The 18,338-nt window shown below is 43.7% G+C and overlaps 1 protein-coding gene across 3 annotated transcripts in view; it reads right to left on the minus strand.

Annotated features, from left to right (window-relative positions):
• Positions 1-328: 328 nt before the first annotated feature.
• Positions 329-18,338, minus strand: part of LOC100863851 (GATA-binding factor C) — a 76,031-nt gene continuing 58,021 nt past the window's right edge. The window contains exons 5-8 of one of the 3 annotated variants that reach the window (XM_086906373.1): positions 15,636-15,770; positions 5,417-5,582; positions 4,896-5,098; positions 329-4,559 (exon numbers count right to left, since the gene is read on the minus strand). In XM_086906373.1, coding sequence (XP_086762499.1) covers positions 4,533-4,559; positions 4,896-5,098; positions 5,417-5,582; positions 15,636-15,770 — 531 coding nt within the window. In that variant the 3' untranslated portion in view covers positions 329-4,532. Of the gene's footprint in view, positions 4,560-4,895; positions 5,099-5,416; positions 5,607-15,635; positions 15,771-18,338 lie in introns of all 3 variants that reach the window. The other 2 variants (XM_031916779.2, XM_012487320.3) reach the window with 2 other exon arrangements.

An 18,338-nucleotide genomic window follows, 5' to 3' on the forward strand; every position in this document is an offset into this window, starting at 1 on the left:
TGCATCGCGCAAGGATGCATCTTTCGTCTGCCGCGCCGGATATCGATAGCCATCGGCCGCCGCCGACGGAATTTATTCGCTTTCGCGAATGCCGCCGACTTATCTCGGTCTTTGATTTACATGTAAACACCTCGTACCGACTTGATAACGTTTAATTAACTCTCACCTGTTAATAAAGTCCCTTGGGTGTCTCGACTCAATTGAAAATTATATCCCCTTTCGAATCGTCTCGAAAAAACTTACCAACTCCTCGATCCTTATCCTTGAAAGAATTCCTCCTTTCGTGAAACGGTGAATCAAGAAGAACGAAATAAAAGCAGTTAACTCATTGAGGTCTCACACTTGACATTTATTTCACTTTTAGTTTTTAGCTCATAGACAGATTCGCTCGTGTTCATAGAGTATAAATTAAATGTAAATTAAAAAAAAAGAAAAAGAAAAGAGAGAAATGCGTATAAGAGGTTAAGGATTTAACGATTAATATTATAAATTCTTACGAGACTAAGGATAATATATTGGCATGATCGAAAGACTTGCACGCTCTATTTACCTTAAAATATCTCTCGAGTATCAAATATATACCGTGACAAAAGCGAGATTTTCTTAAAAAAAAAAAAAAATCGTCGTGGTGTAATGAAATAAGAAGATAAAACAAAACAAAAAAAAAAAAAAAAAGAGAGAGAGCTTACGTGAATTATGCGTGAATTATCGTTAATTTATTTTTAAGTTAAAACCTTTTTTTACAACGATATCTTACAATGTCGCTTTATACATGTCCACGAAAAATCAGTGTCGCCACGAAACGCCCATCATCGATCGAATTCGATTCGTTGAGACATCCCTCTCGCGTCCTCTTCCTTCCTTCCACGAGATGTGACCATCGATACACGCGCCTGGATCGTATCTTCCATCCATTACACGCCTCTGCTTTCGTCCTGTCACCCTTTCCTCGTCCAACTCTCGCTAGTTCGTGTGTGTATTGTATTCCTTTTTCCTTTTCTTCCTCTCTCTTTATACAGTCTACACGCTACTCCCTAATAATACTATTTTATTAGAATAACCTGCCCCCCTCGTCTGCCTCTCCCTTCGTCTCTACTCACTGTGATCCGCTGTGTTCGCGAGAAAAGTGGGGCCGGCGTCTCGCGGACAAACATCCCTTTCTTTCTCCCTCCTTCGTACGCTCGTCAGTCTTTTCTTTATTTTTTTTTTTTTTTTCTTTCTTCGAAATCTCACACCACCCCATCCCCTGTGTTCGTTGTCGCCGCCGCCGCCGCTTCCTTCGATCTCGAAAAGATTCTCGGATCCATCGCATTTCGACTTCGAGACCAGTGCCTCCCCGCGTTTATCAATAATCGTATATCCTTATGTATTTAGTCTCGTTACAAAAATTTTTTTCACGCGTACTAAAAATATCGAAAGAGACTGCCGAGTTCGACACTGAGAAACACTGTTCTCCCAAGTCATCTATTCGAAGGAGATATTTGGATCGTAGCTCGTACTCGTCGTACCTTTCGATTCGTGGAAAAGGTGGATACGGATCGGAAATTTATTAATTTCGAATCCCACCACCAAATCGTAACAGCATCGTGCTACGAGAGCTGCAATCGAGCTTGAAAAACACGATCAAACTTATCAAAGTTCGGGGGTGATATCCTTCCAAAAATTGAAGAGAGAGAGAGAGAGAAAAAAAGAAAATTCGTAAAAAGAAGGTAAGAATTGGGAATTTTGAAATGCGAGGGATCGCGATCGGTCGGTTGGATCGAGATCGATGGCGATGAGGGGCGCCGAGGGGTTTTCTTTCTCCGTTTTTCGGTGGTGGAAACGCGGCCTCAAGCAAGATCGAGAAAAGAAAGGATCGAATCTGGCCGGCTCGTGCCGAGTGTGTGCCCGCGCGATTAATTAATTAATTAATTAGAGAAGGAGAGATTAATGAATAATCGGCGATACCGGCCGATCGGCGACCACGATAATAGTAATAAGAATAATAATGATAATCGTCATTCACGGCTATTAACCTTTCTCGCTCGCGATAAATCGTTTTAATTACCATCGCGCGCTCCGACTATCTAGATGCAAATCTTACGATGCGCAATTAACCGCTAATTTATGCACAATCACTTTTACTCCTCTCTTCCCCCTCTTCCCCTCCCTTTTGACTCATTTTCGCTTTTCGCGCGCGCGCATACATTCACGCGAATTTCACATACACACGCACACGCGTCTTCTCTCTCTTTCTTAATTATTATTTATAATATTTATAATATTTATATTCATTTTTATATATATATATATAGACTTTTTTTTATTTATATATTTATAATATTTATATATATATATATATATGTACTATTATTACAATGATAACGGTACACAATCTCGAAGATACAAAATTTACATTTTCGCGAATTTTATTTTTACCCTATTTTATTATTTTATTTTATTATTTGTTTACTTATTTATTCTTTTTTTTTCTTTTTTTTTTTTTTTTTTTTCGTATTTTCGCTCTCGCATTTCTGCCAGTGCTCCGTCTCTCGTGTCCACAGTCCCATTTCTACTTTCTCCCCCTCCCTGGGTACAATTTTCTTTTCCTTTTTTTTTTTTTTTTTTTGGATTTCCTTCCTACCTTGGAAACGATTATATTTCTTTTTTTTTTTTTTTTTTTTTTTTTTCCTTCTAATTCCGAATCTCGGGACTTTCTCGACTCCGCGATCTGGATCACCGGATCACAAAAATCCATATAATTTACCGACTTTTTTTTTTTTTCCTCTCTCTACGTGTGCTTTATACACCTAACGTTGCTGCTCCGCTATCGCTAAACGACACGACACACGACGACGCGATGGGCGTGCGAACGACTGGACGCCGATTCTCGTGCGCGGGGGAATAATATCCAAATAGACGGACCGAGCATTGTAGAACGGGAGCTGATGTCGCCACAATCGCGTTCCACACCGTACACTTCTTCCGTTGGAACCGTGGAAAATATTCCTTCGATCGATTGTTCAACCAACTATTTCTCTCCCCTCGTCGTCGAACGCGATCGAAAGCTTTACCCATTTAACGATCGATATTCCATCGATCGTAGATTAATAATGAACGAGTATATGGCGCCACAATCGCGTTCCACGGGGGGAGGGGAGGGAAAAATCCGTCACGCTTCGTTGAAAATATATAAGCACGCTTTCGATCGATCATTTAATTTTTCTCCTCGTCGTCGAGCGCGATTGAAAGCTTCCATTTCCAAACAACGTTCCATCGCTGTGAACTATCGACATGAACTATAGATCGCGGCGTTCCACGAGGAAGAATCGTCACGTTGGATATAAAATAAGTTTTACTCTCCTTCTCTACTGAATTTTGTCGGCGAGCAGATGGCGCCACCGCGTCGCGTTGGAAAAGGACCGCCATATCTCCTCCTTTTCCTTCTTTTCGGAATAACAATTTCGTACAAAACGTATGCATTCGATCGCGTTCAACTGTATTCCTCCTCGTGGAACGTGGCAAACCCCTAACGAAAAGGGGAAGAGGTTTCGATAGGGATCAGAGGAATCGGGGGGGGGGGGGGAGGAGAGGAAATGGGATGAAACGATGAATGAAAATCGGCGTCCAATGGCCCCTTCCCATTACTCGGGAAATTCCTCGCGTTTCAATAAAAAGACTTTTTAAAATTGCACGATGTTTTCGCACGGATGATTGGATGATATACACGCTTACAAACTAGATATACACCTCGGCCTCCGAAGACCGATTCCGATTCTCCTAAAGGGTTTCATACCCTTTTCGAACAGAATTGAACACGTCGTATAATATATATATATACATATACATATACATATACATATACATATATATATATATATGCTCGAATAAATAATTAATCCTCGCTCGTTCATCAGCCCTGTAAGAATCGTCTTCGAAGGAGCGATCCGCGACAAAATTGGGAAGGGAGTGGAGGTTTTAACGGATAGCCCCCCATTGTTTATTTATTTTTTTTTTCCTTTTCTTTTTCTTCCTTTATTATTTCACGTCATGCACTCACGTTAATAGAAACTCTTGCGACTTTTATGTATGTATATATATATATATATAATTGTTCGTCTTATATTTACAGGAGCACGTCTAATTAGACACGATACGAGTTTATTTAGCTTGACTTCGTTTGTACTTGGGGCCTGGGCTCGACTGCCCTCACCTTGTGCGCGAAACTTTACATATTTACATTTCGAGATCGCGAAACGAAAAAGGGGGGACGACAGATTCGAAAGAAAGAAACGAGAGAGGGAGAGAGAGAGAGAGAGAGAGAGACAGAGAGAGAGAAAGAAAAAAATGAGGGGAGGGGGGGGGGACGTACGTTTTCGCGACTCGTCTGATTTTCCACGTATTCCTTTTCTCTTCGCTTTCCTTTTTCCCGCGCCTCTCGAACGTCTCTCGGTACAATTCGCGGAGAGAGAAAGAGAGGAGAGCTCGAGGCTCGCGATCTACGTTAGAACGAGAGTGGTGGGCTGCGTCCTGAGCTGTTGATCGTTCACGATTCATGTGTACTCCGATCGCCAACCGGTCTGAAAACAGGAACAAACAAGAACATCCATGTGGCTTGTCCATCCACTTTCCGCGAGGGTGAGTCGATGAAAAATTCTTTCCTCGCTTCTTTGCACAAAACTTTTAAGTGAAACACCCTCCCATGGAAAATCGTGCAGCTCAACACGCGACCGAAGAAATCATTCATCCCTTGAAAATGCGACGAAAAAAAAAAACAAATTCCTAACAAACGATCGACTCACCCGTGAGAAAATAAATAATTTCGTTTCGATAAATTTGGACGGCGAGGCGTGGTCGAGTTGAGGGTTGATTGGTTGATTAAATTGTGGTTAAATCGGATAAGTAATCGGACTCACCATCGCGTTCGTCGTGGCCGCCAACTGGAGACCCTGAAGACTCGTCATGTGATGGGAATGGGAGTGCGAGTGCGAGTGGGGGTGGATGGGTGGCGGCGCCGGGGGCGCGAATCCCTGGTGAAGGCCGCCCGCGACGCCCACCCCCGTGTGATACATGTAGTGCTGCATCGCTGGGTGCATCGTGTGATGATGCTGCGACGTGCCTGTAATCACAATTATTATTATCCTCGTTATTACTTTTATTACTCTCTCTCTCTCTCTCTCTCACTATAGATCCGTGTATTTTTACTTTTGTGAATTTCTTTTCGATGATTCGCGCATGTAACGTGTAACGCAACAAGTATAATCGATAGATCGAAAGAATCGGGAGAATGAATTATTAATAATGGAGAGACGATCGATCAGGTGGAAATCCATGATTATTACTTTCAATTCGATCGTCTCTGTAAATTGAACGACGATACAAGATATAGGATTTGGAATAAAAGGAAATGGAGAGTTTGAAAAATCTCGAGACTCACTCATGGGTGAACCGAAGCCTGAGTGGAAGGGTTTGTTGTCGAGGTCTAGGTGGCCGCTGGCTTTGATCATATCACCCATCACGCCACCGAGCCCAAGACACCCGCCGGCCTTCTTCTTCTTGCTCTTCGACGACAGTTTCCTGTTCCTCGTCTGGATGCCCTCCTTCTTCATCGTGAGCGGCCGATTCACCTGCAAGAGTCGTAGCCAACAATTCGTTGAGTCGATCGGTTTTAATCTAAACATGGCTGGCCTCCACGGATTCGAGAGAGGCCTCGAGAGGGGCGCCTCTGCCGTGCGAATGACGTACTACTCGTAGTACCCCTCCCCTCCTCGAGAGGGACGAGCGAAAAGGGGATCGGGCCGGGTTAATCACCGCGTTTCAACGCGTAATTAAGCGATTCTCGTGTTACGCGTACACGTCTCGCGTTAATTCTCGTGCACGAAGGTGGAAAAATCACGAGCAACGTGTTCACGAGCGTTGGAAGAAACTTGGGGGAGGCAGTTTTTCTCCCATGACCGGTAATTTTCGTCTAGACGCCGCGTTTCCTAACCTTTATTATCGAGACACGATCCACGATTTTATAATAGCCGAATAAGCGTAACGATTCCCCTCTTTGCAATTGATTAATTGAAAATGTGTCTTCGATTCCTGCGCAAATATCAGAGATTCGGTCATACGCATTGTTTTTTCGAGAAAGAGAGAGAGAAAAAGAGGATGTTAAACAAGGATTTGTCGACGAAAGGAGGTTATAAAGAGAAAATTATACGAGATCTTCCTTGAAAATCTTGCTTGAAACATTACTTATCCGCAATATTGTTCACAGTCCATAAATAGGAATAGCCTCATCGCTTACTTAATCACTCTCGATAATCGTCGATCAAAACCACACTGTTACAAAATTACTTTCAACGTGCACGGTTATATTATAGATGCATCTCTATCTACCTATCTATCTACTCTACTCTACTCTAAGAACGTTTTATCCGAGAAAAAAAAAATAGAATACCTTTCAATACCTTTCCTACACTTTTCCCGTATAATTTTCACGACGGATAATGCGAAACATAAGACAAAACCGTGCACACGTATCCGTTCGCAAAAATCACGCATCGACTCGTCGCACAGAGAACGCACGAGAGAGGGCAGAGCCGAGCCGGATCGAGCGCATGCGCCGATCCTCGGTGTGTTCGTAATTCGGCAATTTCGAGCAATCGCGTAATTCCGAAAAGAGTCGTTGACCGTCTGGGGCTTTGGGTGTCGCGGGAGGAGAGAACGAGATAAAGAAGGCTGGGAACAAAGGGGGAACGGACGGGGTGGAGGACGAGGGAGGATGATGGCTCGGTCGCCACCTCCGGAGAGGCCCTCCTCGCCCGCCCTCCTCGTCGTCGTCGTTCGCTTATCCCGCAATACCGGGAACCTTTTCCTCAAGTTGGCAGTTGCGTCACGTCGCGGCAAACTACAAAGCGCTCCGCCGCCTCCTCCCTCCCTCCCTCCCGCCCTCCTCCCCCCCCCGACCCGTGCATTTCCTTCCACGCAGCACAGCGCAACGATGCGGCACACCACACTTGCATACCTAGTTATTTCGTACTTAAAGCATTGCACGCGCATCGCGCGCGCGCGCGCGCATAATTGGTCCTGCGTCGCGAAAACGCTCGAGTGCCGCGAGCCGCCGCTACGCGGCGCCCCCGTGTTATTGCCGATCGATGGCTTGCGGCGAGTGGACGTGGACGAGGGGAGGGGGGGGAAGGATTATTTGGACGTATTTTTTATTCGGACGGATTGGAAATCGATTGGAGATCGAAATTGGACGAGAATCGAGCAACGATCGCGAGATTTGTACGTAGAAGAAATAGGATGATAAGCGAATACACCTGTATACCTCGCTCGCTATAAAAAAAATGTTTTGGGAATTAGAAACTATACGTGATTTTATAAAAAGTAATAATTGGAACAGATCCGATTGAACTCGTCCATTCGATATTAGGATTAATCATTTAGATAGCTTTTCCTACTATTTTCGAAAAACACGCTCGATGCGATATACATCATATAATTAGCGGGGCGAAAGAAATGGCAGCAACAATGGTTAAAATCCTGACAAATTTTCTTCCATAATCTAGAAGTCTATTTCTCAGAAAGAATTTTTGAAAAACAGGTTAAAGATCCTCTCTTCTTAAAAAGTATAGATTCTCCATTTGAGAAGAGAGAAATCGTATAATTGCCGCGAGAATCGTAAATAAGAACTTTTCTTCCTTTGCCAAATCTTCCGATTCAACCGATTCCATCCACGATCAATCTACACGATACGACAACCGTGACGACAAGAAGAGGCCCCGCAAGAGGGGTGGTTGGTGGGTCGAAAACGCAGTATTTTACAGGATCGACGGATGAAGCTTAATGAGCGAGCAAGAGGGAGCGACGTAACGACAGCGGCGGAAAGAAGAAGCAGGGAGGAGTAGAAACGACGAAAGAGGAGAGAGCCTCGAACCGATTTGAATACAATACGCAGCGGCTTTAATAGGAACCGAGCGACGAAACCGATCGCGAGGTGCAAACAAAAGAGAGACGGTGGAGGGAGCGAGATCGATCGAGGGGAAGGAAGGTGTACGGAGAGGGAGAGAGAGAGAGAGAGAGAGCCATCTCAGCGGAGATTCGAAATGCAGATTGATGTGGTCACACACGATGCAACCGCACACCGATCGCATACGAAATCGCGCCAAGAAGACCCTCTGCGCCCGCGGGTGGGGTCAATGAATGAAAGATCGAAGGGGAGGGGGAGGGGGGGAGGAGGCTCGGTCGAATTTCCACGCCGATCCTCTTCCCCAATTGATTCGTTCCACGAATTTCCAATCCCCCTCCCCAATTGATCGACAAACGTGAGAAAACGACACGTACGAAACGAGGAGTTGAAAAAGTGACTCGCGAGACGAATCAATAAACGATCGTAGTATAGATCGTTTATAGAAATAATTAATAAATCCAAAAGAAAACGAAAGGAAATTATTTATAAACTCGATTTATCGGTTTCGGGGAAGAAGATTATAAATACGTTCGATGCGAAGATATTTAAAAATTCGAGAAAATTGGAAATACTTTCGAGAATCCGTGGGGAAGAATTCAGACGAAACGCGATACGAGAGAGACTCAAACCAAACCAAACCAAACCAAACCAAACCAAAAAAAAAAAAATGAAAATTATCAAGAATCAGACGAGGGAGACGAAAATCGAAAGGGCGTGGAAAAATGTGTAGCAGAAGTTGCACGATCTCCCCCTCCCTCAGCCCCCCCCCCTCCCCCCGCTAGGCTCGGCTAAAAACGTTCGCGGAACGAGGCACGGAGGAATGTCTCGTAGCCGGCTCGTCGGGGGCATATCAATTGGCGGCCCTTTGCGCCCGACGGCTACCCCTCCACCTCCCCCCTCGCGCGCGATTTTACAACTTCCTCGCGGGACAAAGCCCCGCGCGCGCGCGCGTTGTTCGCCGAACGGAGGAGGACACTCGCCCCGCGTCCCGCGCGTGATTTATCCGCGAGCCGCGAGTCGAATGAGAAAAGGAAGTGTGAGAAAGAGCTTTCGCTCGCCCTCCTCCTCGCTCGAAACGGTCGCCCGAAATTCCCGTTGCCCGGTTTATCGTGGTTCGTGGATCGTGGCGCGACCACACACGCGCGCCGCGCTATCTGCCGTCCATCGGGGGAGATACGTATCGGGAAAAAGACAAGGGGGGGGTCTGTTCGACGCGCGGATCTATCCCCGGCGCGCCTATTTTCGTCCCGCTTTTCCATTTCGAATCTTCATGAACATCTGCGCGAACGTTCGACGCGTGCTCTCTCTCTCTCTCTCTCTTTATCTATCTGTTTATCTGTCTTTCGGCTTTCTGTCCGTTTGTTTGAGAGAGATGAGAGAGATGATCGGGTGGTTTACGTTACGATTTTTTGACGAAAGATGAAGCGGGGACGGTTTTACGTTAAGAAGGTATGATTTTCGATGCGAGAGAGAGAGAGATTGTTGGTTTTTATTTTAGTTTTTACTTATTTTGGAGTTATTTCTTGGAGTATTTTTCGTCACTTTTTTATTTTACACAGGGATACGTTGAACGTTTCTACTTTTTATCTTTTGGGGGATTGGTTGGTTATTGATTTTTCGAAAGGTGGAGAAGGAAGGATTTTTTTTCGGTTTTCGAAGGGAAGAGAGATTGTTCATCTGGTTTACAGGAATTGATTTTAAGAAATGGAGATGTTATTTCGTCCTCCAAGGATGCAAGATTAATTTGCTACAATTGTTGATTTTTTGAAAGATGGAGAAATGATTTTGCTTCACGGAATTAAAAATGTAAAGCTATATTTTTTCCCATTTCGATCTTCGAAGGATGCAAGATTAATTGGTTACAATTGTTGATTTTTTGAAAGATGGAGAAGTGATTTTGCTTCACGGAATTAAAAATGTAAAGGTACATTTTTTTTCCATTTCGATCTTCGAGCGATGTGAGATTGTTGGTTACAGGAGTTGAATTTGAAAGATGGGGAATTAAAAATGTGATCCATTTTTGTTTATCGTATTTGGTATTTCATCACGGTTTTGAAAAATTGGAGAATAGAAGGAAAAATGATATTTTCGTAAAAAATTGTGACTCGATCGATCGATCGAAGATTTGTGTACGTTATTTCAATTCATCAAGGCTAATCACGTAATCTCGTAAAAGTTAAACAATAATTATACATGTAGCCATATTTTAAAAGATTTCAGAAAATTTTTAGAAAAGTTGATCGATTTATCTTCTAAGCGGCTCATTTCCATATTACGTGCGCGTAATAATAATATACCTGGCAGCATAACAATGTTCTCGTGTCTAACTCGAAAGAAGTTGTTCTCCTCCTTTCCTCCGTTAAGCGAACGTGATTTCCGGAAAATTTTCATCGCGAGACGATCAAATTATCTCCTAAGCGAACCTCATTTGCATATTATTTGCGTATCTAATAACTCTTTACAACTCGACATCCCCGACAACTTTTCACAAAATTGAAACTTGATTCATTCGAATTTCCAACGCAACAATTTTCCAAAAAGAAATCCTCCCTTTCCTTCGTTACATTTCCAAAAAAATTCTTCATCGAAACGAAAATTGTGATTTCCACAATTTCATTGAAAATTATTAATCGATTTATCCTCTCATATATAAATAATTCCTTCCTTTCCCTCTCAAACTTGATCGAATCCAATAAAATAAAGCGTTCTTCTTTCTTCCATTTCCAAAAAAAATATTCTTTATCGAAAAGAATTCTTTCAAATTTAAGTAATTTCCAATTCCAAAAAAAGTGTTCCTCCATTAAGTGAATATTTCTTTATCGAAACGAATTCGAAAGTACATTCTATAAAAAAACACAATTTCCAGAAAAATTTTCATTAATATAATTCCCATCCTTCTCCTCTCAAACTTGATCGAATCCACTCTCACTCACATCGCTTATATCCAATAAAATAAAGCGTTCCCCTTTCCTCCGTTTCCAAAAAATTCTTTGTCGAAACGAATTCGAAATTACATTCTATAAAAACCATAATTTCCAGCAAAACTTTCATTAAAAATTAATTAACCGTTGTATTATAAATAATTCCCTTCCTTCCCCTCTCTCAAAAACTTGATCGAATTCCACTCTCACTCGCATCGCTTATATCCACATATTTCCAAAAAATTCTTTGTCGAAACGAATTCTATAAAAGAACATAATTTCCTGCAAAACTTTCATTGAAAATTAATTTATTATATCATACCCCTCCTCGTATTATAAATAATTCCCTTTCTTCCCCTCTCAAATTTAAATAATTTCCAATTCCAAAAAATTCCTGTTCCTCCATTACGTGAATATTTCCAAAAAACGAATTCTTTATCGAAACGAATTCGAAAGTACATTCTATAAAAAAAACCATAATTTCCAGCAAAACTTTCATTGAAAATTAACCGATTTATTCATATCATATTCCTCGTGTTATAAATAATTCCCTCTCAAAAACTTGATCGAATCCACTCTCACATCGCTTATATCCAATAAAATAAATTTAATTTCCAATTCCAAAGAAGTATTCCTCCATTACATTTCCAAGAAAAAAAGAAATATTCTTCATCGAAACGAATTCGAAAGAACATTCTATAAAAAACATAATTTCCAGCAAAACTTTCATTGAAAATTAATTTGTTATATCATACCCCTCCTCGTATTATAAATAATTCCCTTTCTTCCCCTCTCTCAAAAACTTGATCGAATCCCACTCTCACTCGCATCGCTATCTCACTATATCCACGCATAAAGTAAATCCAAATGTTCCAAACTCGGAGAGAAGCGTCCGTCTCCCTCCCCCCCCCCCCATTACGTGAACGGGGTTTCCGGAGTGACGAGGATCGTCCTCGTTCGAGGAATTTCTCCATCGACCTCCGGCGACCCTCCGGCCAGGATTTCGAGCTGCGATTACCATATTTCGAGCAGCCGCCGGTAGCCCGACGCCGAGAGAGCACGAATAATCCGTGTATTTTCGACCGAGCCACTCGTCGGCTCGGTTCCGCTCGGCACCGGCTCGCTCGCTCGCTCGATCGCGCGCCACAACTCGCGCGGCTGGGCTCTCCCTATCGGCCCGCTCTATCTTAACGACGCCAGATCTGTCGTTCCCTGCCCCCCTCCTCCCCCTCTCCTCCTCCCCTCCCCTCCGCCGCGCCGTCTATCTCGAATCTCGGGACAAGGGCCGTGTACCCCTCTGGTGGCAGGTACAAGAGAAACTGCCGGAGACGGTGCTCTCGAAATGATTGATCTCTTCGCTTACGTACCTTCCCTTACGCATACTTGGTAGCAGCCATCGATTCTTCTTTCTCTTTTCTTCTTTTTTTCTTTCTCTTCGCGTGCCTTCTCTCGACACACACGCCGTGTTTTGTCAACCAAAGATCCCGGATCTTTTCGTGCCATTTTAATCGATCGCTGAGAGTATCGCGTTTACGAAATTACTCGTTTACAACAACGATCCAATCCTTGTCCCAAAGCTTATTTTCTTTGTTGCTCGTAAATTTTCTTTCCGTGAGTAAGTTTCGTTTAATAAGAAACATTGTATAATTTCGAGGGGAAAGAATTGCCATCAATTTTGCAAATGGATCGATATAATTTTCGATGTATCGGGATTGGCGTTCGAGAGGGAAGAACCTTGGACGAGTGCAGGGACCCCTGGTTAATCCTCGCCGTCCGATTGTTCGACGTGGCCGTAGGGGAAGAGATTCGGAGACTGTAACGTGTCGGCTTAACGTCACCGAAGACAGTCGCCTATTCCACAGCTTACCCGAGCAGCAATCCTCCTCCTGCTCCTCGGCTGTTCCTTCCCCGGGAAGAGCAAACTCGAAGGGAAGAAATGGCGCGATGAGTTTCGCGCGTTTTCGTCTCGTTTCTCTTCGAGAGATGGACGAGAAAAAAGAATTCGACGAGAGAAAGAGAGAGGAGAGTATCCGAATTTATTCTCTCCGTTGGTGGACGGAGCGTGCACGGCGTCCCATGTCGCTAGGCGGGGCGGAAGGGAGCCCTACGCTTAATTAATGATTACCAGGAAACGTGTCTGAGCCCGGCCTTTATGCCCGGCATTAACCAACGCGAGGATGTCGCTTGCTGGTAAGTCGCTGTTGGTCACTCTGTGGCTCGCCTCGCGCCACCCTCCCCACACCCTGATTCTCGCCAGATAAACGTCACGAGGAAACGCGAATCGGGATCTTGTAGCCTTTAACCCTTTCGAGGGTAATGGGACGAGACGAGGGGAAGTCGAGGTGAAGAGGAGTTTTTTTTTTTAGAAAAGAAGATTTTTGTGTCTATGAATTTTTCCATTCGTCGTGAGAAGTCTTGAAATAAACGAAGGCTCGTTGTTATTTTATTTTTTTTTTTCTTTGTAAAATTATTGGATGTGCAAACGAGTGGATTCGATCGGTGGTTCGAGAAGAACAATAGGAATAACGAGTTGAGGAGATGCTTATCAAATTTTTCGTTCGAATAATTAACGAGTCCATTCTTCGCTTAGTGATCGTGTTCGAAATCGTTTTGATATCGCTGTTTTAAATCCTTACTTTCCAAATTCGTATCTTGCTTTCTTCCTCGACCAGACTATCTCAATCTAAAAATATTCGATTTATTTAAACTGTCTAATTTATGACTTAATCTTCGTTCAAATTTAGTTAAGCAGTGCAAATCGTATAAATATTACAACGATAAAAGTGTTAAGTCGATGCAACAATTGCTTGGAACCGTAGTACTCGAGAGCGGTGCATATATCCAGCGTATATGTTGCGCGTCTGTCTTTCGAAGCGCAGATCGACATAGGCCGATAAGCCGCGGTAGAGGAAAAAGCCGCGTAAATTCGAACGGACCATTTGCTTGGAGCCGGGAGGAGAGGACAGTGGGACCCGTTGTGTCATCGTGGGCCAATTAGGCGAGCTGCAAACGGAATCTTATCAAGATCGCGCGAGAGAAATTTATTTTTGACCCGCGAAAACTCGAGAGGAAGGATAAAGGAAAACCGAGAGACAATCCTCGTCCAACGAGGAATTATAGCGGATGTAGCGCAGCGAGAGCTATCGAGGTCGACGCCCACCCATAATCCACGACCAAGATTTCCGCAAGCGATCGTTCTCTCCGCGTGAAATACGCCGAGTTCCTGAGAAAAACTCCCAGCAGGATGTCCGTTTTTCCCTCCTCCCTTTGTCTTCCTCTGCTGCTTCCTGTGTCACACGCCGTTGAGCACGCTCCACCCCCGCCTCATCGTTCCTGGCGACACTCTTCGCACGTCCGCCGACTCCACAGAGCACCCTAATTGTTGGCACAACAGAGGGTCGAATCGCGTAGACGGAAGGGCTCGAGTGGCCATCCCGCTCGAGTTTATCGAAAACAAACGAGACGCTTCGATTTGGGATAAGATTTACTTCGGTTGTAATAACTTTCTTGATATTTTTCGTTACAGACTTCTTATCTCTTATCTATAATGGAGTTATCGATGTGTTGAAAATAATTATAATTATTATAATTATAGTTCATCTTTCGTCTCGTTTATGTATCGAAAAATTTGATACCGATATACGAGTATATATGAGTTAGAGTAAAAACGTTCACTTGCGAGAAAATAGGAATCGATAAGACATCCGACGGCAACCATCGGAACTAGCGAAACGTATTAAAGTTCGAATGAGAAACATTTGGCTAGTGTCTATTCCAGGCACATTCGAGGACACGACAATTGCAACGACAATTTCAGAGAGGAAAGTCGCGAAGAATGCGAGTAGATTGTGGTCGTAGAGAAGAAAGAGGATCGAGGAATTAGGTTCCACGGTACGACAATGGATGCTCGAGAGAGGCTCGCCGCGACAATAGCGATCCGATATTACGTTACACGGGCCGGTTTACGATCAGTGGCTTCGACGGTGGCCAAAGAAACGACCTTTTGCCTCTGCTGTTTATCGAAGGACTGCTTTCATTCGCCGGATCTCGTATCCACCGTTTAATACCCGAGTCCCTTTGTCGGCCTCTCCCTCCTCGAAAACATTGTATCGAGTGGCACGGATCTTCCGCTTTCGATCGTTCGCTCCGATTCCGAACGGAAGTCCCCCCGATAAATAAAATGCTATATACCCGCGGATCTCTTTTTAAAGAAATTCAAAAAGACCTAAACGATATTTCAAGAGACATGGATTTAGTTACATGGATGGTAAAAATTGGATAACTGCACGTGTGTTTTTACACACACGTAGAATGTTAATATATCCGTTAAGACACTTTTGGAGGGTTAATTCTATAGAAAAAACAAATATAAAAGTATCAATTATTTATTAAATTGATGTTTATAGATAATCTTTATCTTTGTCTCGTTTTATTTTATTTTTTATTTAATACATAAATTTCAATCGATACTCTTGTATTTATTTTACCTTTCAGAATCAATTCTCTAAATATATTAACATCTTATACGCATAAAAAGAAAAGTTCAAACTCTGATTAAACTATATTCGAATTAAGAATCAATTCCAGAGACATTTGTCGAGCAGTAATCCAATTTTTACTATACATATACTATATATATATATAAAATGTATTTAACAGGATTCATTGCTCGAATCCGATCGAAAGACTGGTTGGTTGGTTGGTTCGTTAGTCGTGGCTGAGGATCCAGCCGAGAAAACGTCTATGATGGAGGTTATGTATGATCGATTACTTACGTTGTGCAGCTTGTAGTAGAGGCCGCACGCGTTGCAAACTGGCTCTCCGGCCTGATTCCTTCGCCAGAGCGTGGTGGTCGCGGTCTTGCAGTTGGCACAGCTGGTGCCCGCCCGTCTCGCCGCACTCTGCAGCGACAGTTTTGGAAAAGAAAACACACAGATATCACACCTGTAACGTACTGGAAACCGAGTCGTTTCAACTTTGAAAATATTTAAAGAATCATGGACGACTCGGTTTTACCTAATAATGATTTCGTTCGAGTTTCTGTCTCTAAAGATGATTATGATACGTTTGCTTTACATCCTGATCAAAACTTGATTTAATTTGCAAAATAAAATCTATCAGAAATTTTGTCTCGTAAAATAGGTTATGTTTCTACATATATTTTAGATCATGGCAATTTGCAAGACAAAATTTCGCAACAGATTGCAAAACGCTATTGTACTCGACGTTTAAACTATTAAAATTTTCAACGATACACAAATATTTTTACACTGTTCTACGCTATTCTTCAAATAGCAAAAAAGGATCGAAGACGCAAGCGCGAATAAACATCTATCTCTTCATAACCTCTCCACAACACTTTCCAAAGATTTCTTCCCAGTTTTTCTCCCCACAGAGTTATTCATGGAAGAAGAATCGAACAGCTTCCAGAATCAAGAAGTCACGAGAAGAGCCGGGATCGCGTGAAATCGGCCTCCCTTAATCCCCCGGGTTCAGAGGATTGGAAACGCGAGCCCGTGTTCATACCTGACCCGGGATCGTGAAAGGACCCATCTTCTCTCTACACCTGTTTCCCCATCGACGAAGGTATATACCTCGCCTCATTTCCGTCTCGACAGTTACCACTTACACAAATTCCATGGACCCACTTCTCGCAACTTTTCACGTAGGAAGCTTCTTCCTTCGATGGTTTCCATTCACCGGCCACTTAACCTCCTCTCAACGCGGAGAAAAGAGACTAGGTCGTGCGCATTGTCGCCGCGCAGGCGGACGGGAGGAGAGGGGGAAGCTCTTCTAATGGAAAACCGATTGAAAGCTGTTTGAGCGAAAAACTCGCCATCGAAATTGCACCCCTCTTTGTGAACTCGTCACAATGAATCTCTCGAGCGCGTGTCCACGAATATAAAATGTCCTGTTTTCCCTCTTTTTCTTCGCTGTCTCTGACGTATCTTTCTCTCGAGAGTGCTCGAGGACGAGGCGGGACGCGTCCCCTTTGCATTGTCGGCACGATGTAACCGTTTTCGAGTAGCTTCCTTTTTTCGATGGAACGGTGGGATAGAGGGCAGCGCCGTCGGATGAAGTACGTTGATGAAGTGCGCCATTTTTAACTTGCATTACGTATTGGATACGTGGATAAGGAGATGTATCTCCACATACGAATTGTGACAGCGGTTTTTTTTTAACCAGAATTAATGATCTTGGGGATTGGCGATGACCAATTTCTTAATATTTTTAGATAGAGAGACACATAATTCGTTCTACATTGGAACGATGTAATCACGATGTATTATACGAATTTTTCCTCAACAATTTCTGATTCGCAATAAAAATTTTGATTCGTCCAAATCAATGGACGATTACGTGGATATCTGGTCGCCTCGTTGAAGGTTGAAAAAAACGAAGCCAACCATCAACGATGGAAGACTGTTTACACAGTCGGTGGCCGATCCACGAAGGGTGGAGAGAAAAACGCCGAGTGAGAGGAGGAGGGGGTGGCTCGACGCGGTGTGTAATCATGGCTTATCTGACCGATCTTATCGGGGTTGGCGCGTAGCAAAAGGGGTCTGCAGGGTGCTCCGGGCCCCGGCGAAACCCCTCCGCCGTGGAATCAATACGCGGAGAGCCAGCTCATCAATATAGAGGCCCCCTATCTGCTCTAGATCTTTCACACCCTCGCCGCGTCCAGCCTTTCACCTTCTCGCGCCCGCCGCCGGCCTACAACACCCGGTGGGGGTTGGAAATCGTCCGAGGTCTCCTCTAATGGTTATTAAACCGACCTGCCCAACGAAACGAGTTTTCGAATAATTAATCCGCAATTTAAGAGGTGGCCCAAGATTCTGCAATTTTTCCGAATTAGATTCACCCCTATTACATCCTCGAATGCTCCCAAGAGATAACTACTATTTTCACAGCATATTTTTATTTTCTTTTTTTACAGGAAATTTCTCTCTTACTTGTACCCTCCAGAAAATGCCAGAACGATTAAAGAGACGAATCGAGCATAAAATTAATTAAACGACGACGTCGGTTCTCGAAAACACTTCTCCCCGATTTATTAAAATTAAAATTGAAAATTCGAAGAGTGCAAACGTATGCAGGGACGGTGGACAAAATCGACTTGGACAGAGCGTTCAATTTGGAGGATGACGCGAGAACAACGTGAAAGAGGAGCCGCGGTTCTGCGCGGACGAAAAAGGGGCGGCAAGAAGGCCGACAGGAAATAAAAGCACCGAGCGTGCCGGGTGGAAGGAAGAGGAGCGCCTCCCTTCGGACCGGAGAGACCAGGTTTGCGCGGATCGAGAGGGGAAAAATAAAATCGACGCGCGAGTCGAGACATGGACAGGAAGGAGAGGGGGGAGGGGGGAGGGGAAGAGAGAGAGAGAGAGAGAGAGTGACGTGGGCCAGAGACGAGCAAAACGAGATAATAAGGGAACAAGACCGGCAGAAAAATCGAATCGAAATAAAAGGTGAAGGGAGAG

Source organism: Apis florea, unplaced genomic scaffold, assembly GCF_048593485.1.
Source record: "Apis florea isolate Af1SG1 unplaced genomic scaffold, ASM4859348v1 contig_2492_pilon, whole genome shotgun sequence".
In the NCBI taxonomy this organism is placed as follows: Eukaryota; Metazoa; Arthropoda; class Insecta; order Hymenoptera; family Apidae; genus Apis; species Apis florea.